The sequence below is a fragment of the Camelus bactrianus genome, chromosome 22, assembly GCF_048773025.1.
Source record: "Camelus bactrianus isolate YW-2024 breed Bactrian camel chromosome 22, ASM4877302v1, whole genome shotgun sequence".
In the NCBI taxonomy this organism is placed as follows: Eukaryota; Metazoa; Chordata; class Mammalia; order Artiodactyla; family Camelidae; genus Camelus; species Camelus bactrianus.
Genome location: NC_133560.1, coordinates 347,793 through 372,591, shown reverse-complemented (window position 1 = coordinate 372,591; position 24,799 = coordinate 347,793). Strand labels below are relative to the sequence as shown.

The 24,799-nt window shown below is 36.8% G+C and overlaps 1 protein-coding gene across 1 annotated transcript; it reads right to left on the bottom strand.

The window, feature by feature from the left end:
• Window positions 1-1,091: 1,091 nt before the first annotated feature.
• On the bottom strand, window positions 1,092-24,766 carry LOC141574615 (Fanconi anemia group B protein-like). The gene is made up of 9 exons (XM_074350044.1): window positions 24,620-24,766; window positions 16,953-17,973; window positions 12,242-12,394; window positions 11,390-11,482; window positions 6,162-6,290; window positions 3,716-3,882; window positions 2,646-3,076; window positions 2,288-2,525; window positions 1,092-1,624 (listed from the first exon to the last, which is right to left on the bottom strand). Exons 2-9 carry the CDS (start codon window positions 17,880-17,882, stop codon window positions 1,216-1,218), a joined length of 2,550 nt encoding a protein of 849 aa, XP_074206145.1. The 5' UTR covers window positions 17,883-17,973; window positions 24,620-24,766; the 3' UTR covers window positions 1,092-1,215.
• Between the last annotated feature and the right edge of the window lie 33 nt (window positions 24,767-24,799).

Below are 24,799 nucleotides of genomic sequence, written 5' to 3'. Positions count from 1 at the left end.
ACAAGGACTTCTAAGGCACGGGGGGGGGGGGGTTAGTGCTTCATTACTGCAAGCATAAAATGCCACTTCCTATAATCATCTTTACTTCTTTCAACTGAGATAGAAACTTTCATCTCAAGTACTTAAGGATTTTAGAGCAAAAAGGATCGGTAACATTCCTTTTGGCTCATATCTTTTTGTGTCTTTTCCTTTCTCCTGACATTCTCTTATTACTCCAGATTCTTATTTCTCCAAAAAGGAAAGAGAATAGACTGAATTTTTATCCCTTTGAAATGCCTCATTGGACCCCTTAAAAATCACCTAACTGAAATGAATTTTCATTTATTTTTCAATTTCTCAGTCCCTAAGGAGTACCATATTCTTTAAGTTATTTTAGTCATAATTTAATGTTTTAGCTTTGCCTAGCATTGGGATTTCAGATGGCTTAAAGGCGTTTTCAGTTTTTTAAATAGAGTGGCCTATGAAGTATGCTTAGCCTTCTGAAAGAGATGCTTTTCAGAGAAATGCCCTAAAATTTTCACATTCCTATGAACTTACACAATTTCAGAGAAGCTTTCTAATAAAATTTACTTTAACAAGGGTTTCCAACATTTTCATTTTAATGGTCTCACCTAGAGACTCTGCCATTTAAATTTCCATAGGGGCCTGATGTTTACAGAAACTTCTGAATCCTGACAACCTTGTTTGTCTGTTTGAAGCTGATTTTTATATGCTAGGTTTTATTAAGCAGAATATAATAAAAGGGCTATTTAACTTTTTTGAAGATTTAGAACAAAATACCGTTACATCACTTGTCTCTTCACTTAAGTGGTAACTTGGAGGCAGGATTTCTCCACCTCAGCATTACTCACATTTGAGGCTGGATCATTCTTTGCTGTAGAGCTGTCCTGTGCAGGGCAGGAAGTTCGGCAGCATCCTTGTCTCACCCACGAGATTGGAATAGCACCCCTCTCCCGCCCTCCCCACCTCCACTACTTCTGACAACCAAAAATATCCCTGGACATAGCCATAAGCCTCTGGGAGGCAAAATAGGTCCAGTTGAGAAGTGCTGCTCTAAGGCATGCTATTGTGTGCATCTTCAAAACCAAATATTCTACAGTAAGCCTCAATCTTTATTTTTACAGAGGAGGCATATAATGTAAAATGAAAACAAGTAGAACCAAAACCTTCTGACAGGGAAAAATATTCTAAAACGTAATCAAATTGAGATTGTAATTATACATCAGTCAGTTTCTGGGCAGCAAGGTCTGATTTCAGCTGAACCTCAGCTAATTTCAAAGTTATTTCTCTATAAAGGGCACCACTCACTTTTAGGTTCATCCCCAACGTTTCCTTCTTTTCTCTCTGAAGTTCTTTTCTGTAGAGATGGATGCTTTCCTCTGATAAAGCAGCCACATCACCACTACTCTTTTCTTGGCTTGCTTCACACCTCTGCACCGAGCTGCTTTCAACCTTAACTATGGCAGAAGAAAGAGAACCAAGGGTAACCAATTCCTTCTCCAAAGCTAATGCCAAATGATCAATTAGGAAATCCTCACTTCCTAATTTTAGATTTTTGAAGAAACTGTTTATAGGTAGAACTCTGCTGAGATTATGAAGGCACTGGAACAAAATTGTTTGATTCCTGGAATGAAAAAATCAAACACACTATTAGAAAACTCAGAAGAGCACAAAACAGTCATATACAACATACCATAGTAATCAATCAATCTTCATTTATAAACCCTCCAGTGATGAACAGAACCAATAATGCATGCATGTGGGCACTGATACAATTCAGACTGTAGCAACTAAGTACAGGTGGCCCCATGTTTGGGTGAATCTGCAGATGTGGAATCCACAGATATGGAGGGCAGACTGTACTATGCCATTTTATAGAAGGGGCTTGAGCATCTGTGGATTTTGGCATCCACCAGGATCCTGGAATCAATCCTCTGTAGATACAGAGGAACAACTATATACATATGCTCAATCAACTCAGTTAATATTCATCAGGTTGCTTCCTGATTACATTTTCTCGGAGTAGTAAGATCAAAACTGTATTTTTAAAATTTCATTGTTGGGGAGAGGTGAGAGGAACCCTTAAAATAATTATTAGGCCAAAAACAAACATAAAATTAAAACAGCTTCAGCTCCTAAATGAGACCACCTGTCCACTCGTGCTGTACCAGGTGATGACCTAGACATGTCCCACAATGGTACACAACACTACTGCGGGGATCCCTGCTGGACCACCCCCCTATACACACACACTTCCCTGGACCAATTCCAGCTTGATGTGCATTACCTGGAATAGACTATTAAAGTCCCTTCAAATGGTGTTCTTTGTCTCCAGTTGAAAAGTGTCCCATAGAAACTTCCTGGCCTTTTACAAAAGTACATTTCTGGAAATTCTTTGATTACTTCACATTCCATGTGTTCTAAGAGCCACACCTTCACTGAAGTCAGAGCATAGCTGGGTGATGTGATTTGAAAACAAGTTTCGCGCAATGCAGCGAGAAGTGCGAAGAGATCTTCCGTGTGTTCTACAACAAAAACACGTCACAAGCACTGTCATCAAACCCTGGCCATTACCACATCAAGGGAGTTCTTAAAATTTTCTGATTCGATTAGGTATATGATTAAAAAGGACCTACAAAAATTACCTAGAAGTTTCTTCTTTGGAAACGTCAGCAGGTATTTCCCACTTGAAAGATCTTCTAGACTGAAACAAATTCTGCCACACTGAACGCAACGAGCTTCAGAATAATTACCATTCTCTCTCTCTTTAATTTGTAGCAGCACAATGCAACAAAAATTACTGAACGCTAAAAGTGGTGACAGAGATGTTACAGCAGTAATCATTTGTATACAGTCTTTCTCCAAGGGTTGTTCACAAACAACACTTTCCTCTTTCCCTTCCTCTTCCTCACTACCAACACTCATCTTGATTCTTTTTACCTCTGATCCTATTTCACATGGCACTGGGGAAGAATTCCTACTCAACGTGATCACCCTATTTTGACACTTAATAAGCGGAAAGCTGGAGTTATGGGCCTGATCCATTGACAGCGATAAAGTCACAAGACTTGAGGACCTGTAAAAAATACAGCTCAGTTTAGTCTACAAGCTCATTCTTTAAAATCAAACAGATGATTAAAGGTCATACAAACACAACAAAAAATTTTTATTCTCTCCTTTCCCAGGAATTATCATTTCAAATGTATAGTGTATCAGAAAATTAAGTGTAAAAACCAAACACATTTTTAAAGATCCTGTAATAGCACTTCTCTTGAAACAGGAAAGCAAAAACACTGTAAATATGCTGGACTTTAGGAAAGTAATTTGTAAGAAAAAGGAAAGGTAAAATAATGCTTGTATTTTATTTTTGAGGTAGATTTTTCTCTTTTCCTCTTAAACATGGGAAAAAGTACTCATTTTTTAAAAGAGTTAATTTGGTAATCATTTAGAATGAAATACCTCTAAAGTAAAAATTGTATTTTATACTCCTCCAAATGATGTGAATGAAATCTGCATTTTAATACAGAATATCATTTACCCATCAACAATAATATTGTCTTGGATATATTATTTAAACTAATTTCATGTGTTTCTGTTTCTATTTAATATGGCTACCAGAACAGTGAAGGTTACTTATGGGGCATGCATTATACTTCTGTTGGCCAGTGCTATTCCAGGGCATCAAGATGATGTTAGCATGTTAGAATTTACTTACAGCTTCAAAGAAGATGTGGTTTTCACTCCAACAACCAAGCTATCTTCTATTACACGATACCATATCTTCTCTACTAGCTGTTCTGGATCTTGAAAATTGCCTGATAACTTTTCATCAAAGGTATTGGCAGGATTTTCTTCTTTACCACAAAGAGTAACAAGACATTCCTTATAGAAAAATATGTTTAAATAACTGATTACAAAAAAAAAAACCGGCCAAATGTAGCAAGACTAAAAACATAACGTAAAGCAGCTTTAGGCTAGGCATTATGGCAGACATATTTTAAAATACATTAACATCTACAATATATACAATAGATTATATATAATTCACTAAAATAAAATTTATAAAACATATAATTAACTATGACTCAGATCATGAAGCACGACCTGATTGTAAAGAAGGCTCTGAGTATCCAACACAGAGCCAGCGGGGATGGAAACCTGAAGTCAAGTCCACTTTGAGAAATAATCTGACAATATGTGCCCAAGGCATGCTGAAAACAATCCAGTCTTTGTCAGTGACTTAAACTAAACTTAATAACTGTAAATTTTTGTATGAATAACATTGATTAAACTATCTTTGGACTGCTGATCAATTACAGCTAAAATTTTTTTCTTTAAGTCCAGGCCATACTCATTCATTTCCACACACATGGATTTATAATACAAATGAAAATAGGAGAAATAGTGATAACTAATAATACACGACACTTATTAAATGTTTACTATATGTCAGGCATTGTTCTAAATGCCATTCACATATCCATTTGTTTAACCATCTCAATAACCCTAATGCCCTAGGTCAGTAGTATTATTTTCTACATTTTCCAGGTAAGGAAAACTGAGGCACAGGGAGGTTAAGTACCTCACCCTCGGACGCCCAGTGAGCAACAGGCAGAACTGGGATCTGAACCAAAGCCAATTGGTTCCAGAGCCCATGATCTATATTAACCATTTGTCTATACTCCTCCTTTATGTGGTAATTACTGAAAAAAAATATGAGTACTTGTACTATAGTGAACTCAACAAGTTCCTAGGAATCTGATGCTTCTGCCAGTAGCTGTGAGATTTGAGGCCGACTATCCACCTAAAACCTGCAGAAATTTTTATTAGCTGCCAGAATTGCTTTTAAAGTTAAGAATGTAAAGGGCCTAAAATGGTGCCTTGCACAGAGTGGTTTCAATGCAGTAAGTTCTAACATTTCTTCCCCTTTTCTAATACTGGTAAAATCGCTGGGGTCAAGTAGGGAAGAGAAATGGGAAGACTTTAAATAATGACTTTCAACAATGACTTGCATGACGTTTCCCAGGAGATTAGAACAGTAATACAGGAATGCAACATGATGTGCTCTTGTCTTACATTAACGGAATCATACTTTGGGGTGAAACCCTCATATTGCTAAGGCTGAAATACAGACACAAGGCATAGACTATTACAAGAATGGTAAATCTTAGAGTCAGTGACTTGAGGGAATAAAATGCAACATCAAATTTCTCTATGTCCAGCTTTTCCTGATTTATTTGAATTTTGGTATGCTGTCTTTTTCTGTATGGAACTAATGGGCATAAATACTGTTTGTTATGAAGTCAAAGAAGTTTTTGCTAACTTCTACATTACCATACTGGCATAAGGAACTGCAAGGTACCTGAAGAGGCTCTTATGATGGTCAACCACCAAACAAAACAAGAGTAAAATTATAAAAAGCATATGTAAGGACTAAAAAAGCACAGCAACTTAGGGACATTAGTAACTAGAGTAATAAATATCCTTAGAAATGAACCATGCAAGAGACTAAAAGAACAATTATTATATTAGTGATGAAATTATGGCACCATTAAAACAAGGTTAAATAATATTCAACATATTCTGTTTCAGAAGTCAGAAAACATAGTCACCCCTTGAACAACACAACTTTAAACTGTATGGTCCACTTATATGTGGATTTTTTCAAGAGTAAATACTTCAGTACTACACGATCCACAGTTCGTTGAATCTGCGGATGGGGAACTGGAGATACAGAGGGCTAAGTATAAAGTTATTCATGAATTTTCAACTGAGTGGAGGGTTGGCACCCCTCACCCCCATGTTGTCCATGGATTAACTGTAATCCATCCATGAGTAATTTCTATCTAAACCACACAAATAAAAAAGTTTAATAGTTAAATCTTTTTAAACAAAAAGGACTTGTTTCCCAAGGTTACTGATAACTGAGATTTTAATATCCCACAGAATAAGAATAATTGCAAACTGGTAAAACACTGGCTTCTTAACCAAATAGTTTTCAATGTCATAGAAGCCCACCATTATAATCCCTGCCACTCTGCTTCTTGATCCATTGAGCAGGATTGTCTAATATATTCCAACATTCCAATTTAAATATCACTTCAGTATCTTGTAGATTTCCAATTCATAAAATGATGAAATGGTCACATGATTCATTTTACCTCGTCTGTACTTGACGCACTATCATCTTTCCCTTGAAACAGGTTCATTAAAGCTTTGTAAGATTTTGAAATAATTTTTTCCTTAAGCAAGAGATGCTGCTGAAATTCGTGAATAGAAATGAAACCAACCTGTAAAGGATAAAGAAGAATCACCGCCAGAGACATAAATTTCAAATGAAACCCAATATACCATTAATTCACTAAGTATTTTCTCCAAACTTGCTTATTAATTCATTTTCTGTAGAAAAGCAAAGACTACTTCTCAGAGCAAAACTGTTTTAATTATAAATTTTAAGTCTCTAATTACAAAGGAAAATAACAGCAAATAATTACAATAGTTTATGGATCAAATTGAGAGAATGCCAATGTATTTGCATCTGTTTCCCTACTGAGTTAAGTAATGAATCAATATGAATATGAATGAGTTCTAATCAATATGAATAAAAGTCAAGGCCTACAAGCATTCCTGCCCCAACAAGAAAACTGATTTTCTTGTTGAAATAACTCTGCTTCAAAAAGCAGAAGGTACCATTATGAATAGAAATGCTCACTTTTGATTTGATACTCCTTGAAATCCTTTGTTCATATAACCTTTATAGTAAAATTTTAAAGATAACACATAACAGATCCAAAATTGTCACAAGTTTATCTTGTGCTAATAAACTCAGGGCTGGGGTCAACTCTTAATCACTGGGTGGCGGGGGGACTGGCTCTGAACTGGGCAAAGGGCAAATGGCTCCTTTTATTGTAGCAGGTAAACAAATTTCAGTACGAAGGATGAAACATTCATGAAATATATTTTGCTCCTGAAAATTTAAAAAGAGTTGCATCATTGAGCTACTAGAAACCATTTCACTTCACATGGATATCTGAGACTGTTTAAGTATTAATTCAGCTTTTAATATAACATGTTTTTCGAGACTGAAAAAACAAAATGCATCCTGTATTTTGTCTTTCTTTTAAATTACATTTTAAGGCAGGTACATTCTTTTTCTTTTTATCAATGAATTATCAGTTGGAGAGTGAAGACTGAGTTCAATCTTACCTCGTTGCACAAGGTATGTAAAGCGTCTAGCTAATACTTTAAAACCACATCTGACCTAGTTCTGTGGGCACCACATCATTCACACTCCATCACTCACTGGCTGAGTGATTCAGGACTGAGGGGATGGGAGATGGACCTGTCTGAGGAGGAGGGCCAAACCTGAGGCTGCTGGAGGGGCAGGGAGTGGAAGACAGGGCTGTGGACAGACTGACAACGAGGCCATGAAATTACGTGTTCTCTCTTCCTTGCTTCCTTCAACTCCAGGAATAAACGCCGAGTCACTAGACTACTTCAATATTTTATGCTATTATAAGTTTCGTTATAAAACTATGAAAATATGCCCATGATAAACCATTTAAACAACATAAAAAGACATCTCACCTTCCCTTCCTAGACCCTCAATCCCATTTGCACAGCCATAAGATTATTTACCTTTCCAGAACTTTTCCATGTATATGTTAAGGAATGCTTTCATTCTCCTCCCCATAAACAAATAAAACCCACCCCAAATCAAATATAGGCACATACTGCACTGCCTGTCACCAAAACTTGCTTTCTAATTCTTACTGTGATCTCTTGCATACATGCAGAAGAATGCACAAGACAAAAAAAAAAAAAAAAAACAAGCGTACAGACGAACAGTGAAGTCCACACCCATGTAACCACATCCGAGTCAAAAAAGCAGCCCCTCAGGAGCAGCATGTGGGTCCTCCCCAATCACCAAATTGTCCCCACCGCAGGCAATGCTACCCTGGCCTTTCAAGATGACTTCCTTGCTTGTCCTCACAATGTTACCATCATTATATCAACTTCTAAAGAATATGTTCAGTTTGTGTGTGTGCGTGTTGCTTCCTAGCCTTTCATGAATGGAACTGTTCTGTATGGACTTGGGTTTCAAGTCATCCATCTGTCGTGAGTAGCTACAGCTCACTTGTTTCATTGCTCTATATTATTCCATCAGCTCACTCGACCAGTTGCCCTGTCCAGTATCCCATTGCTACACATCTGGGTTACGCCCAGTTGGGGAGTATTACAAACAATGCTGCTGTGAACATCCCTGTACCTAGGCCCGAGTTTCTCCAGGGTCCCAGTTTCTCCTCATCCCCTCCAACAAGCAGCTGGAGAATAAACGTCACAGGGGAAAGACCAGTGAGCCGAACTCTAGTTTCAGCTCTGCAAGTCACCTAACGTTTCTGGCTCTCCATTTGTTTCCGTATTTGCAAAATTGGGGAGAGGGTAGATTTGTTCAGCTCTAAAAGGACTTCCGATGCTTAGAAATGTTTGTATCCACACTGAGAGCTAGTGGTAACATGTGGATATTTGAAATAAAATGGACACTCCGCTACCCCTTATTCCGGGCCTGCCCTCAGTTCCTTTCGTATTTTCCTTCTTTGTCTCTGGGCTACCTTCTGGATAATTTTTCTAACAGTCTGGTTTGTTTATTTGTTTCACATCTCTTTAAATCAACTGTTCAACTCATCTGTTGAGTTTTTCCTTTTAATTTCAATGTGCTTCTAGTTTTATGATATTTGGTTATTTTTTGTGTGTGAAAAATTAATCATGATGCTTTGTTTCTTTATGTGCTTATTCTGTGGGTGGCTCATTTTCTTTAAAAAATTACTTCTGAGATCTAGAAGAGGCCTAGGATAAACCTGTGTTTTGAAAGAGGACTCGATGTAGTTTCTGCCAGGTTAGGGCACTCCTGCTTCAGGTTAAGTACAAATGCTCCTAGGGCAAGAGCAGCATCGTGTTGTGCTTCTCTCTCTGGGTTCCAGCCTTTAGGGTTTGGCCTGCTAATTTATTCTTATATTCTCAGCTTTTTGAAGCTTTGAAGATTTTTGAAACCTATTTCAACTCTTATTTTAAGTTGCTTTTATCAGGAGAGTTGATTCAAATACATTAAGTGACATATTACCAGAAGTGGAATTTCTGAAAGTCATGCTTTCATAAATTTAATTGTTTTAGCATCATTTAAAAATCAGTATAAAGAGTTGCCTTATTCTTTTTGACAGCTGCATATTATTCTGTGGCTCATTTATATCATAATTTATTTACCATGCTCCTAATGATGGAAATTAAGATTTTGACTGAATTTTATTTATAAATACTACATAAACATTCCTGTAAAATTAGTTTTGCTTACATGTATGAATATATCCTTAGAACAGATTTCTAGAAGTGAAATTGCAAGAGTAAAAAGATACGTGCAGTTCATATTTTAATAGTTATAACAAGTTCCCTTCTGAGGCGGTCGGCCCACTTTACATATTCAACAATACTGTTTTAGAATGTATATTTATATTAAGAAAATTAATCCTTTGTCACATGTTACAATTTCTTTTTACATAATTTATTTTTTATTTATTTTACTTTGTTCAGAGCACCACAGTTTTAATGTAATCAACCTTCTCCGTTATAGTTCTATATCCATTACGATGTTTTATTTACCTAATGTTCACATTCACATCTACTATGCCTTCAATAAGCATTTAGTGAATTCACTTTAATATTAAAATACTTGCAAAAAAACCTTCTAAAGGGCCTGCAAATCATAAATATTTACTATTTGGCCCTTTACAAAAAACGTTTGCCAGGGATAGAGGAAAAAGATGAATGACAACACAAGGAAACTGACAAATCCATTAGCGTCACTTTTTTAAAAAGGGAGAGAAGGCATTATTCTAGATTAAAAAAACAATGAAACATATAATAATCAAGTGTAAGTGTAAACTCTGATTGGATCCTTAAAAAGGTAGCTATATAAAACATTCTGTGGCAATTGAAGCCATCTGAATATGGACTGAATAGTAAATAAGATTAAGAGATTATTACACTAAATTTCCAAGTACAATAATGGTGTCAGGGTTACACAGGAGAATGTCCCTATTTTTTAGGAGACTCCTGCTAAAATACTGAGGAGTGAAGTATTACAATATTCACAACTTTCAAACGGTTCTGCAGAAATGTACATATACATGCACATACACACATAACAGCACAAACAGATACAGCAAATACAATTTTTTAAAAAGTAACAACAGCTGAATCTATGCGGGGACTAGAGATAAGCACTGCACTATTCTCTGAACTTTTCAATATATGCCAAAATGTTTATGAATGAAAAAAGGCAGGTTACATGAGAACATGCATCTTATAATCACATTTCCATGTAAACGTGCATATATTCATTAAAAACATCTACAAGAATATGTAAGGCAAAGTGTTAAAACAGGTTATATCTCAGTAGTGGAATCATAGGTAATTATTAGTTTCTTTTTAATATTTCTTTGCACAGTCTGAGTATTTTACAGGGAATGCTCATTACCTTCATACATTAGGAAAAAATCAAAAACTTTAAAAGAGAGCTTTGCATGGAAAACTTAAAAGTAAACTGTTAATCTTTGGAACATGTCACAATTCATCATATTTGCTGCTCCTTTACAAGAGTAATGGTATACTGATCCTAAAAACTAGGAGTCAAAAGTCAGCTTCTTATATGCTATCTTATGAGGCTTACTAAATTTATACAATCTTACTACAAAAAGGAATCATTTTCAGATGGTATATTTATAAGAAATGTCATAATAGTTTTTACAGAGGTACCAGAAAAGTTAATAGATCCTTTGAAATACAAGTTTCCCCACCATCTGAAAGTAGAACACGCCTATGAAACCTTTTGTAATCCATTATGAAATGATGTAAAGCGAAAAAGCAATTACCTTAGGACACTCTTGCTAAGGGATGCACAGAATAAATGGAGATAAGGCACAGATGCTCACAGACACAGGTCAAATCTATGGCGGCTGGATGCTGAGATGCTGAGTGCAGTTCCCAGGAAGGAGCTGGGTGGGGCCACTCTCGCTGCTCGGGATGCGCGCTGCCTCTCTAACAGCTCCTTGCAAAGCAAATCACTTTTTGCCTTTTTTCCTAAAAGCAAAACTCCTCCTCCGGTTTCTTTCAGTTAGCAAGAACAGGTGCTAATGCAGATCTTTCGTAAAAGCTAAGTGGCAGAAAGCAAAGTGGCCGTAAAGCGAACTTCCAAAAAGCGGGGGATACCTGTACCACTTCTTTCCCCCTCAATCAGTGAGTTGTTTATACTTTAAGCTCTTTAAATGTTCAATCCTTCATTTAGAATAGCACTAATCCAAAAAGGCAAAAGCAAAAAGCAAACATAGACACTAACTTTCAATCTTCTTTCCAGAGGTGGAATCACCAAATAACAATTCGCTTGCTTGTCATCAAGTAAATCATCTTCATTGCAATCCAAAGTTTCACTCTAATAAATAAAACAATACATTATAACTGAAATTTAGAAATAAACTGAAATTTCTTAAGATTAAGAAAATATAATACAAAAAACAATACAAGTTTATCCAAAAGGCGGTGTGCCACAATACACTGTTAGATAAAAGATACATATTTTCCCCATCATCTTCTTGTAAATGGGAAAATAGAAACTATTATTACCACTATTACCACCCACCTAAAGTTTGCATACTGATTCAAAAAGTATCAGCTTACTAGGTGTTTATAAAATTCCGTAACTAGAGAAAATAAGAATTATACTCATTTTAATAACGCAAGAAAAGCCCTGAGGCTCAGAGATATTTTATATAGATATGAAACTTACAGGGTAGTATTTCCCTTATGCTCAAGATCTTAAAATATCATGAACTGTTACTTTTTTTAATAAAGCAGTTTCACTTCACTGTATTCCTTAATTAATCCAATATTATGTTTATTGGTATAAAATGTGCCTTTTGGAAGCAAAGATAATTTACAGTATTATTGTCACTTGAGTGAACACCAGATATATTATGTTCCAAATTTATATCAAAAGGAGTCAATTTGTAAAACATTTGTTGAAAGGAGAGTCATATTATTTAGAAGATTCAATGTATGTATTTTCAAAGTTCAACAAGTTTACTTTTAAGTATGAAATCAAAAATATTGAAAGGGTAGGTCAAAAGCTTTGAAGTGCTCAAATTTTCTAAAATGTTCTTAAAGTAATGTATAAAAAGTACACGGAACTTACTGAATAGTTTAAGTTGTCAAGGTTCGTTATTTTAAAAGAACTCAGGCAATCTGAATTCAAGGAGTCCCTGAAAAGTAGCAGTACTTGTTCAGTTCCAACTCCAAGAAAGTCATCTATCAGTACTGAGCTAATTTTCTCCCACTTAGCAGCAACCTGAAAGAGAGTGGTAAAGAAGGAATAAAGGAAGAAAAAAAGTCAGATGTAAAATAAGCTAAATCCTTTTGTTGCATGTAGTTCTAATTTGTCATCTTCAATCTTACAAACAAGTAATGAAAATGTTACTGCAAACACTAAAAACTAAAATAAAATACAGATATTGGGGGATCAGAAAACATAAGGAATCATAAATTTATAAATAGCAAGGTAATTAAATTTAATATTTTATCAACATTTGTCCAGGGATTGTCATGTTCCTGATTTCTTTATTAAAATTTTATTATAACTTATAAATTCTAACACTTCTTATGACTAGCTCTAGTGAAGATTCTTTCTCTAACGGGTTAATTTAAGGACGACCCTCATTCCCATAATCCTTAGTGGATGTATGTTTATGATCAAACCAATTACACAAGGTATTCAGTTACTTTAGATAGTCAGAAGGTACTAGCAAACACTTTAAGAGCTCTTAAAGCAGAATAACCTTTAAGGGTCCATAGGAAATTAATTTATACCCTAAACTCTTATAGGAGAGAACATAGCCATTATCAAGGGCACAGCAGGGGAGCGATCTTAAAACAGTGGGGCACCTAGAACCGTCCTAGCCTAATGGAATGACTTGATAAGCTTATACCAGAACGCAAGACCCCACGTTTTAAACAGAAGACAACTTCTTAAAGGTCCATAAAGCTGAAAGCTTCCAGACTAGTCCCCTAGAAAATTAACACCATGGGGGGCAGATACCCTTTCTCCATCAGGCAGAAAAGCTGAAACTCCCACTCAGACCCCTAGGAGCACAGGTACATCATCCTCTAGATGATAGACGGCGGCCTGCATTAAAGCACAAATGTGAGACTCTTCAAGTCTATGTGATCAAATGCCAGACTTTCCCCTATAAGGTTAATTCCAAAGCAGTGACTTATGCAGGAAGAAAGCTTATTTGTAAACCCATATCCTCCCTTCCTCCCACCACTCACCCCTGAGTATTGTGGAGTATGATAAACTATGCGAAGAAACATTGGTAGGAATGTGCTCAGCACACAAACACCATAGAGCTGTGCGCTGAGGCACGCACACACACTCACAACCTATAGCTCTAGAATAGCACTGTCCAAAAGAAATTAGAGGTGAGCCACAAGTGCAAGGCACATATATAATTTTAAAATTTCCAGTAGCCAATAATAAGAAGATTCTCTAGTAGCATTAAAAAAAAAAGGTGAAACTGATTTTATGCTAGTTAATCTATATAAAACATCATCATTTCAATTCAATATAACCAACAAAAATTAATAAGATATTTCACTCCCATCTTTTACTAAGCCTTTGAAATCTGGTGTGTATTTGACATGGCTAGCACATTCTAATTCAGACTAGCTACACACACTTATGGTCACCAGAGGGGAAAGGGGGTGGGGAAGGATAAATTGGCGGTTTAGGATTTGTAGATAAAAACTACTATATATAAAATAAACAACAAGGTCCTACTGTATAGCACAGGGAACTATATTCAATATCTTGTAGTAGCCTATAATGAAAAGAATATGAAAGGGAATATATATATAAAACACTGAGTTACAATGCTGTACACCAGAAATTAACACAACATTGTAAATCAACTATACTCCAATAAAAAAACAAAAGCAGACTAGCCACACACATTTCAAATGTTGCATAACTGTATGGGGCTAGTGACTGTCTCAGACATCACACATTTAGAACATGTGAGCCTCTTTCGATCTACAACACACCAGTATCTATTTCAGATATACCTGACAATGATCTCGATTTTGAAATCCATGCTATACAGATTCTTGTCAAAACTTGCAGAGACAACTTCTACTCAAAAGCGAAAGCCTAAGAGAAAAGCTAATTGTGTGTTTCTCTATACTCAGCTCTGTTTCAAGTCCTATGACTGGGTTAAACATTACATGGAGGGCCTTGATGAAGGGCTGATCTGAGAACCCACTAACCTTGATTTTCATTATTTATTCTAATCTGTGCTTGTTTGGATTTCGCCTACTATTGTTAGCTGCCTTCACTCCTGTTTGGAATGACGTCGTTAAAGGATGGAGGGATGAGTCCATAGCTAACCCGACGGAAGAGGGCTTCTGTGGTTTTCTCCCATTCTGGGGCAAAACTGCTCAAAGGCACCATTTTATTAGTCAGTAACATATTCATTTTATTAATTATTCAAAACCTCTTAAAGTACCACAAACAGTAAATTCCTCTCACTGCACGATGTTAGAAGTAATTTTCCCCTTGAGAGTGTGTTCCATTCACCTGTAAACTTCCTGTATTTATTTTTTTGTCTTAACTGCTAAAAATGCAGTATATTTGCTCGAATGCAGTTATTTCCCTTTATCCAGGTTTTCTGACATGGTTATTTCCCTCTCCCCTTTTATTTGTAGATTCTTAGCCTTTATTTCTGTTTCTAAAGCAATTGAATATTTCACCCTAAGCTGTATCTAATGTCTTTAAAGTACGTGTGTATAAGTGCAACACCAAGTCAGGGGCAGGAGCTGTAAAACTCCCAGAGTGGCAAGGTTACTAAGGCAATTCAGAAGCACTTAACTTGTAGGTAGCAGGGTGCAATTCCAGAGCATTCAATACCAGGCACTGAGGACAGTTAGAAGTATAGAATCCCCAAAGAGGTAGCTTAAGGTGTACGTCAGTAGAAACTCAGGTAAGTAATTTACGGAAAGGACGGTGGTCCACTGTAGAGAAAGAACCCTGGAACACAATTTCAAGGCAGGGAGGCCACCAGCTACAGGCCCATTTACAGGGAGTGACATGGTCTCCTGCTCTGGGGCATGTGTTAGTGGCAGAGCTCTACAGGGTCCAAGCAGCGGACCCATTTCAAGTGAGTGAGGACTATATTCCACTGAATGAATGAGGCACAAAATTCCTGTTCTTTATCCAGGTGAAGAGGGGACCTTGGATGGGCACCACTCACTGATGATGGCCTTAGCCCTGGTCCAATACAATAATAGCTACCGCTTACTTAGCTTCTCCTGTGTGCCAGGTGCTGGGCAAGTCACTTCACAGTGTCACTTTATTTAATTCTCCCTTCTCAGCAGGATGACCCCAATTTCATACACACAGAAAATGAGTTCACCAAAAGTAAATTCATTCCTTAAGGTAACAGCAGCATGTTGCTCAGTTGGGATTTGAAACCCAGGTTAAGTGTGTCCTTTCCATTACCCTGACCCCAATAAGGATTACAGGCTGTATGAGATGCTTCCCTCTCCGCCATTTCTTCAAAAGAAAGGAAGAGAAAAAGACAGAAAATATTGCTTTCCCAAAAAACCTTGAAGTAAAAGTGTAACGCGCTTTTTAAAAGATTACTTGCTAAATAAAATAGGATAGTTTTCAAATTATTTTCCTTTTGAGAATTTAAGTCCTCTATGAGTTATAGAGATCAAATATGGTTACATAATCCCTAGTAACATAAAGGTAATTTACAAGGCAAAGACTGATAAAACACAATTTCAACCTAACATTTCCACACACCAACATAATTCACATAAAAAAATGCCTTTTGAGCTTTCTAAAACATTTATCAATATTCCACATCAAGGTGATAATACAGTGATAGAAATCTGAATTGAGCTTCTAAGTGAGCTAAATGGCCAGGGCACACACAAAGTAAGGCAGTATCTGTTTTTTTCCCAAAGTAATACAAGAACTTAAAAAGTTGTATAATGTACTAAAAAACTACTTTTGGAAGATCATGAATTATCAACACTTCACATCACATAACTGATTGTACTGACAGACATCTTAAGCCAGGAGGACGCAATATTAACAAAACATCAGGGTTGGAGAAATATTATTGGAGACGCTCAGTTAGTCTTCCAATTTCCTTTTCATTTTCTGTACCTTTTTACGTGTTACTGAACGCTTATTACCAGTCACTATTTTGAAGCAGTTTCCAAACCTTACGTTAAAAGATACGACTATATGTAGATAAAATGTGAATGCCTGCTTAAAGGACAACTCTTGAGTTTCAAAATACAACGTAATGAAATTTTCTAAGCAACAGTTTTTAGAAAAATTAACACATCACTTTTCTCCAGAGAACAATTATTTGTCTCTAAAGGGACAATGACAGTTTTCAAGGAATTCCTCTAGATTTCATTTTAAGTTTAAAAAGATCATTACCTACTTTTAAAAAGTTGAAAAACTCATTTGAGTTTTCTAGGAAGGCTCATCTTATTCTAAGTAAAAATACACATCTAACTACCATCACGCTAATAAAAATTAGAAATAGTTACAGTAAAAGACAAGTAAATATATAATAACTGTAGTTATATATTTATGTATTTCAAAAAAACTCAAGGGTTTTATGACTCAAAATGGTAAGGCAAAACCTTCAGCAAATAGTATTCAGATAATTTTGAGAAAAAAGAATGATGTAACGTATGATTTTCTTTTAAACGCAGCACTAAAAATCGATTTGGATAATAAGGCTCCACGACGAATCCTATGAAGCACTGGGATGCTTAGTAGGTCTAAGACTACACCAATTGAACGATTATGACAATCAGTACCATACCTGAAAGTTCTTTTCCCAAACAGCACAAGCATCATTGGACCGAAAGGATACGACAAAAAGGAGGTCTCCACCTGAATCCATCAGGTGAACTGCACAAGGATCTCCAAATGGAAGCTGGCACACACCTTGAGGAATCCCATTTCGGAATGAAATCAGTTGATTCTTTCGAGTAAGGGCAATCAGAGACATTCTTAATTGGTTGTTGACAATCTCAGCTGCACAGGCGTGCACGCAAGTTATCACACTTCTATAAACAGGAGGGATAATGTACGTATCGCTTATTACTTCTTCCCTTTCGAGGGAGTATACGCAAAAGTGGGTATTCCAAGTTGCATAATCTGATGTTGAAGGCTTTTGGGTGCATCCTTCCTCAGATAAATAACATCTCTTTGGTCCTAATAAAACCATGCCTACATTTTCAATCTCCCCCGCCCACTCAATAGAGGAAAAGTTCATAGACACAGTAATAACTCTGCCAGTTTGGGAAGAGATATAAAAGAATGTATGGACATGTCTCCATAAAACTAAAGGGCCATTAAGGACCCTTACGCTGTCCTTCAACTCATAGCCTAGTCTAAAACTCAAACACTTTTCAAATTTATTGGTACTGTGAAGAAATAGTAGGAAATACTTGAAAATGTTATTTTCTTTATTGCACTGTATCATGATATAAGGTAGATTAACTCCGGTTCTGAAATCTGAAACACAATCGCAACACATCATTTTTAAGTGAGAGTATTCCTCTTTCATGCTGAAGAATCCAGTGGACTTCTGAACAAATACTCCTGTTTCTCTGTCAAATACCATTCTTCTGACATGTAACATGGATATTTTCGCAGGCCCTTTATCTACAGAATTTCCTTCAGACAAACGAAAAACAAGCACTTCCCCGTTGTAGCATAAGAGCCTTTCCTGTTCGTTAAACGACATAGCTTGTTTGCTAGCCAGTCCACAGTGTCAAGTCTGATTTGTATGGGTCCAATTTTCGAATGTCAATCGATTCCAGTTGATGCTTTTAAACCTAAAAATGAAATGAGAGAAACTGCAATCAAATAGGCAGGGCGGAAGAGAAAACACGTGTTTTTGTTGGAGAACTATCACACAGGTAACGATAAACTTGTATTAACATTCCTAAGCTTTTTATGCTAGCTTAACAATGTCACACTATCGCAAACGGTGTCCCAAATATTATTTCTGTACAACTCTTAAAAAAACACAATTTGCAAAGAATGCAAATAACCATACCACGAAAGATAAGTGACTGTATCAATGGCATCTATGAAAAGCTGGAGGTGCTCTACGAAAAGTGATTGCAGATGTTCTTTCTGGCTTAAAGGTTCCAATTCTGTCTGTCAAATCTACCGACCTAACCTGGTTTTCCCCTTTTCTAACCTGTTGCCTCCAACTGGCTGTCCCCCTCTCAGCCTTAACCCCTTTACAACGACAACTCAGCCAGTCAAGGATTCCAAATACATGGTCCCACAGCCCAGGCATGTGGGTTCCACTTCCCTGAGAAAGGAGTTCGTACAGACTCTATGGCAAAAATGAAACCCCAGAAAGAAAAACAGGAGCTGCTGTAACATGGCTTTAAAAAATCTCCATAGGAATAACAGAAATAAATCTCGAATCTTCCTTTGCAAAAACAAAGCAGGTTTACATCTTAAGAAAGTCACTATCCTTATTCAAAATAGGAACAAAAACAGAGGATTAGTAATATTACAATGAACACAAGAATTAAATAATAGCTGTCAATTATCCATGCTTCTTATATCCCAGGAACAAAACATGCATTATCTCATTTGATGCTCACAGCTATTCTTTTAAAGTGAGCATTCTTACCATCCCATCTTTTAAAAGAAAAAACCATATTTTAAACTAGGATCAGAAGAATTTCCAAGGTTACAAAGCTAATCAGCAATGGCACTAGATTTGGAAGAGGGGCCCTCTGACTCCTGAGTCTACACTCTGAACCAGCACACTGTCCTGGTGTGCGCTCCCTTTGAACACTGGTTATGAGAAAGGCAACTTGAGAGAATTAGTTAAGTAGAATACAGAGCAAAGGAACGCCCCCTCCACATGTAAGAAAAAGATGTGGCTCTCGCTTTACTCAGTGGCTATATACGCTGAGTCACCCCTTTACCAGTTACTGACTGCTTAGCAGGTGCTGAGAACTGTGCACGCTCAGAGCACCTCCCGAATGTCGGGCCTGCCTTTTACTAGATGTGTGCTTTACGGCAAGGTACTTAACCCCTCACACTCACATCTCTGTCATGGGGTGCAGTAGCAGTATCTGCCCTACAAGGTACTGGAATTAACTACTAGAACCCACCTGAAGTGGAACCCGGCACACGCAAAGCGCTAATACCGGCTGGCTCAGACCATCACCGTCAAGAGCAGCGGCACGGCCGGCTCAGGCTTACACAGCATCTAACCGTAGAAACCTCAGAATAGGCACGCACTTAGTTTGTGAAGGCTAAAAGGTCTCTCGTCACTATGTGTGACCCTCATATTCTCTCTCTTCTCCTATTTGTGGATCATTTACACCAGGAAACTCAACCACTTCAGAAACAAGTGAAAACTAGGTTATTTACAAGTAAGAAATACTGTTTTTCTTTTTTGAATGAGAAGCAAACTCAAAAGGCTTAGGGTTTATTCTTTTATTATAAAAATCTACCAATTGTCCAACTAGAGAAAAGTATCACTGAACCATCAGCTATAAATTTAACTTAATGTAGCTTGCATTTTATTGAAATAACTTGAGTTAGAGGCAATTCTACTTAAAAGCAGACTAGATTACTCAGCATCTACGTGGAAATGGGAGACGCTGTACCTTATTGTCTAACCTCCAAATACATCACTTGTAGGTTTCAAATACGCTCACTAATTCTTTGAAACTCCTTCCATCAAGAAGTGGCACTTAATTCTCCTCTCCCTGAGTGAGGCCTGGTCATTACGACTCACTTCTAGCCAAGAGATTACAGCAGAAGATTGGGTCACAGAGTATGGTGGCTTCCTCGTTGACTTCTTCCTTGGATCACTTGCACTGGAAAAAAAACCACCCACTGTATCATTAAGACACACAGGCAGCCCCATGGAGATGTACACACGGCAAGGAACTGTGGGTTCCTGCCAACAGCCAGCAAGGGACTGGGGCCTTTTGCCAAGAGCCATGTGAGTGGGCCTTCTTGGGATCACACCTTCCAGCTCCAGTCCAGCCTTCCTGAGCCAGAACCACCCAGCTAAGCTGCTCCCAAATTCCCGGTCCTCAGAAATTTGAAGATGATAAATGTTTGTTGTTACGCTGCTGAATTTGGGAGTAATTTGTTATGGAGCAACAGATAAATATATTCCTCTATGGAATTTGTTTGTTTTTTTTTTTTTAATCAAACTGACGATCCTGTTTTTGAGAATTTCAAGAAGTAGGACTGAAGTAACTGGAGATACTCTATCCTAATACGAACCAACAGAAGCCAACTGGCTTAGTAGTATATTGGTAGACAATGCATGCAAAGATCTGGGACAACAGGTATCCCAACGTAGTTTCAACTTCATCACTAAAGAAGATAGGGAAATCAAAGGTGTGGCTTTCACTCATAAAATGACCTTTTACTTTAAAGGAAATAAACGTATTGGTTATATTACATCAAAACATATGAATAATATTTTCTTTATTTCAAATTTCCCACAGACATCTCAGACCTCTTAGAAGACTTCTAAAAACTGTCACTTTTTAGCATTAAATGATATATTCTTTTCTTAGCATTAAAATTACATACCCTCAGGTAAAGATCTAAGAACTCATTGTCTTTCACTACCTACTCACTTAAAAAGGTTTTCAGATTTCTTAATACTAAAACCAACCAAAAATAACTTGTGTCCAGAAAAGGGTTTTGGGATTTTAACACGAGATGTCACAACTAATGTGTAATCAACACAATGTCACACCAAGTGTGACAGGACTAAGGAGGATCTGATTGCTAAAAGATCAGTAGAATCACTCCCTTATTAAATTTTAGAGTATGTACTGCTGCACCTTGATAAAGTTATGAGTTAGGAAAATCAGGCCTCTTACATGCTGCTCTTCTAACGCTATCACCAAGTTCCTAATGTTAGAAATTTCTTTCAGGGGGAGGGTATAGCTCAGTGGTAGAGCGCATGCTTAGCATGCATGAGGTCCCAGGCTCAATCCCCAGTACCTCTGTTAAAAAAAAAAAAAAAAATATATATATATATATATATATATATATATACACACACACACACAACACACATATATATGTGTGTGTATATATATAAAAACCTCACTACCTATCCCCTTCTAAAAAAAAAAAACTAAAAGTAAAAAAAAAAAAAACTTCTTTCTCCCAACTCTCTGTCCCAATTGCCACTAGTTCAGGCTTTCATCTCTCACTTAGATCGTGGTAAAAAGCCCTTTAATCAGCCTTCCTTACTCTAGTCTCTCTCCCCTCTAATATATCCATCTATTTATGCTACCTCAGTTATTGTTCTAAAACACAAGCTTGATCAGGTAACTGTCCCCTCATTCAAAAGATTTGCATGCACCCACGCCCCCCTCCACCAGCCCCCAACAGATCTCTGATCCATGAACTAGTTACCACCTGGAAACACAGACACTAAATATTGTACATTGAACATATAAATGATGGAGAGATAAAAGGTTGCAAACCACTGCTATAAAGTAGGGCATGGAATTCAAAGGCCTATTATAATCTTAATTCAACATACTTTTAGCATGAGCTCTAGGCAAAAAGAAAACTTATTCTCATGGACTTAGACTCAAAGAGACTGAAAAACATTGTTATATGAAAGGTCACTGCTTTTTATTTTTAAATACCATTGTAAAAATATGCACATTTTCAATATAAGTTATTCTAAATGGACCATCATCAGAGTTCAAAATTAGAAGTTATTAATATTTTAATGTATAAATTTTTTCCTCAAACTTTCTGTAATCTCAAGGCTTACTGAATTCTCATATCTGTGTATATGTTTTATTTTATACTGATGCAACATCTATTTTAAAAGTAAAAGTTCTTAGCATATGTTCGTAAGAAAAACCTTTAAGCCTGTGAAGTAAGTGGTAATTTTCTTTTTTCAGGTAGAAATAATCTGGAAACAAGTGAAACTAAGTTTCAATTCAGAAGTTCTTAAACCAATATTAACAAGCTCTGATTAATCAAATCGGGACACCAGACTTAGCATTCCAGCCTACTAGTCATTTGACTTTTTACTTAGTACTCTTACAACAGTGGCTGCTGAAGTAACAGGTAACTCAAACCAGTTTTACCTTCTGTTGCAGAGCTGGAGGGGGATGGGAGAGAGATTTCGATGCAGATTATTTATAAAATAATATGTAGTTAATTTGAGCTTTTCCTGTTTTTTATTACCACACATCAAAGTTGACTTTATATTTTACACATAAAATGAAAAAAGACGTGAGCGTATACTAGAAAAACAATACATGATAATCTAAATATAATAGTTTGGCAACAAATTATCACCCTTATCCAACCTTCTCTCACAGCCTCCTACCAAATAAACAATGTTCCATTAAATGCTAGTAAATTCATTAGGCATTATAAATTTCAGAACTCTAAATAAACTACAGGTCTGGTTCAGGAAAATCCTAAAAGAGCACTATATCATCTGCAGATGAAATCTAAAAAACTCTCTAAGAAACCATATTGATTGCAACCAATGGACAGTGTCTTTGGAATTCTATCTTTGGAATAAAGGTAGAATTAAGACACTTAACTACAGGAATGTATGTATATATATGTATAACTGGGACATTATGCTGTACACCAGAAACTGACTCATTGTAACTGACTACACACCAATAAAAAAAATTTTTAATTAAAAATATATCTAACTAAAAAATTCACCTAATAATATTAAACATAATCTCATGAGCATAATACTCATAGGTGTCATTTTTCCAACATATAGGATACTGTTTACCTAAGTAAATTAACTGGGCTACAGAGTGGGTCCACTGTTAAAACTTTTTCTACCTATATAACTAGAAGTCATCTGCTGGGGCCTACCCAGAATCAATCTCCCTTTTTCCTTTCCCAAAAAAGCTTAGGGTACCTGAAGTGTAGAAGAATGTGGGGGAATGGTGATCTACTAAGAGAATTTAAAAAGATTAAATTAAAGGCTCTCTATGCTATACTAAGCACTTCTTTCTCTAAGCAATGATAGACCACTGAAAGATTTCAAAAATAGAAATCACAAGATTGTACTTCTAAATAATAAAGATCCTGTGTCAGGGGGAGTGAAGTGAGACTGGAGGCAGAGCCATCAATAGGAAATAATTATGAATACTTAGTTAAATTAAAGGGAGATTTTTGGAAGGCAATTTGGCATAAATGGAAATGCATACACCCAGGATTTTTTTTTATTTCATTTTGTTTAAAAATTTTTTTTTTGTTTTTCTATTCAGGAATTTCATTTCTAGATACAAACCCAGAGAAATAATCCTACATAATAACGCACAAGGACATTGCTCTAGAGTGTTCACTGTGCTGTTATTTGTAATATTAAATAAAAAGTAAAAACTTTGATGACCACCAATAGAGGAATGAATAAATACAGATGGAATATCATCTTGTAGTTAAAAGGAATGAATTAGATAGATAACATTGTGTCTAGAGTTCAAAAATCGAGTGAAAAAAATAAGTTGCAGAAAAATGTATACTGTAGTACATTATGTATCAAAATCAAAACACATAAAACAGCATTATATATTTTGTTTACCTTCAATGGCTACATTCTCGGACTGCTTTCTCTGTGCCAGGCAGTGTTCTAAGCATTTTGCACTAACTTATTCATTTTTCATGATACCCTTATTAACCAATTTCCATGAGGAAACTGAAGCATGGAGTTTAAGGATCTTCTCTAAGGCCTACAGATAGTAAGCGACAGAGCCAGGTTTCAAACCCAGGCAGCCTGGTCCAAAACAAAAAATGCAAAGATTCTTGCCAAATTCCAATGACTGTTTATTCTGGAGAAGAGGAAGGGTATCAGGGTAGGGGAGTGGAGCCAGAGAGAAACTTTAGCTATATCTGAAATGTTATTACTTCGAAGATGTATTCAAATACTTTTTACACAATGTGTGTATTTCTCTTCATTAAAAAAAGTAAACATATATTTTAAAAGTTTGGAACAAAAAAATGCTAGCGTCCATCGTGGTTGACTAGGGACCGTGGGAATATGAGAATTGTTCTTTTCTTCTTACAACTTTGTAATTTTTCAGTTGTGACAGCCAAAAATATCTCCAAGCAGTGCCAAATGCCCCCTGGGAGGCAAATTCGCCCCAGCTGTGAACTATCTTAATTAATAAACTGAAAGACGCTTTACATCTTTTTAACTTCATATAACTTTTAAAGATTTCAAATATCTACTCATTGCTAAGTATTTCACACTCCAAGTGGGAAAGATGCTGCAGAGGTAAAGAAAGGTTCAAGCGAAAAATTCCCAGAACATAGTATGAAATCTAGTTATTCCACAGAATGATGGGCACAGGCCCCAGGACGCCCACTTCCTTCCCGCTCTTCCGCAATGAAGGGACCAGGGGAGCCAACCCAGCCCCGCCACCTCCTCGGCGAAAGTCACCTGAGGAGACAAGCCGCCACCGGCCCTACCTCTGCGCGTGGGGTTCCCGAGTACCACAGCCGCCACGTCCCCGACGCCACAAACAGGCGAAGCGTCCGACGACTCCAAACCTCCCGCTCGCGCGCTGCATCTTGGGAGGCCCAGGCCGGAGGCTGCGTCCAGCGCAGAGGAGGCGGAGCCTGCCCAGCTGGCCAGAAGACGGTTGCCAA

Coding starts and splice junctions, on each gene's coding strand:
- LOC141574615 (XM_074350044.1), bottom strand. CDS start 17,882: ATGTCGTTTAACGAACAGGAAAGGCTCTTATGCTACAACGGGGAAGTG. Junction 12,395..16,952: donor TTTGGGAAAAGAACTTTCAG/GTATGGTACTGA, acceptor ACTCTCTTTCAG/GTTGCTGCTAAGTGGGAGAA. Junction 11,483..12,241: donor TTGACAACTTAAACTATTCA/GTAAGTTCCGTG, acceptor TTTATTTATTAG/AGTGAAACTTTGGATTGCAA.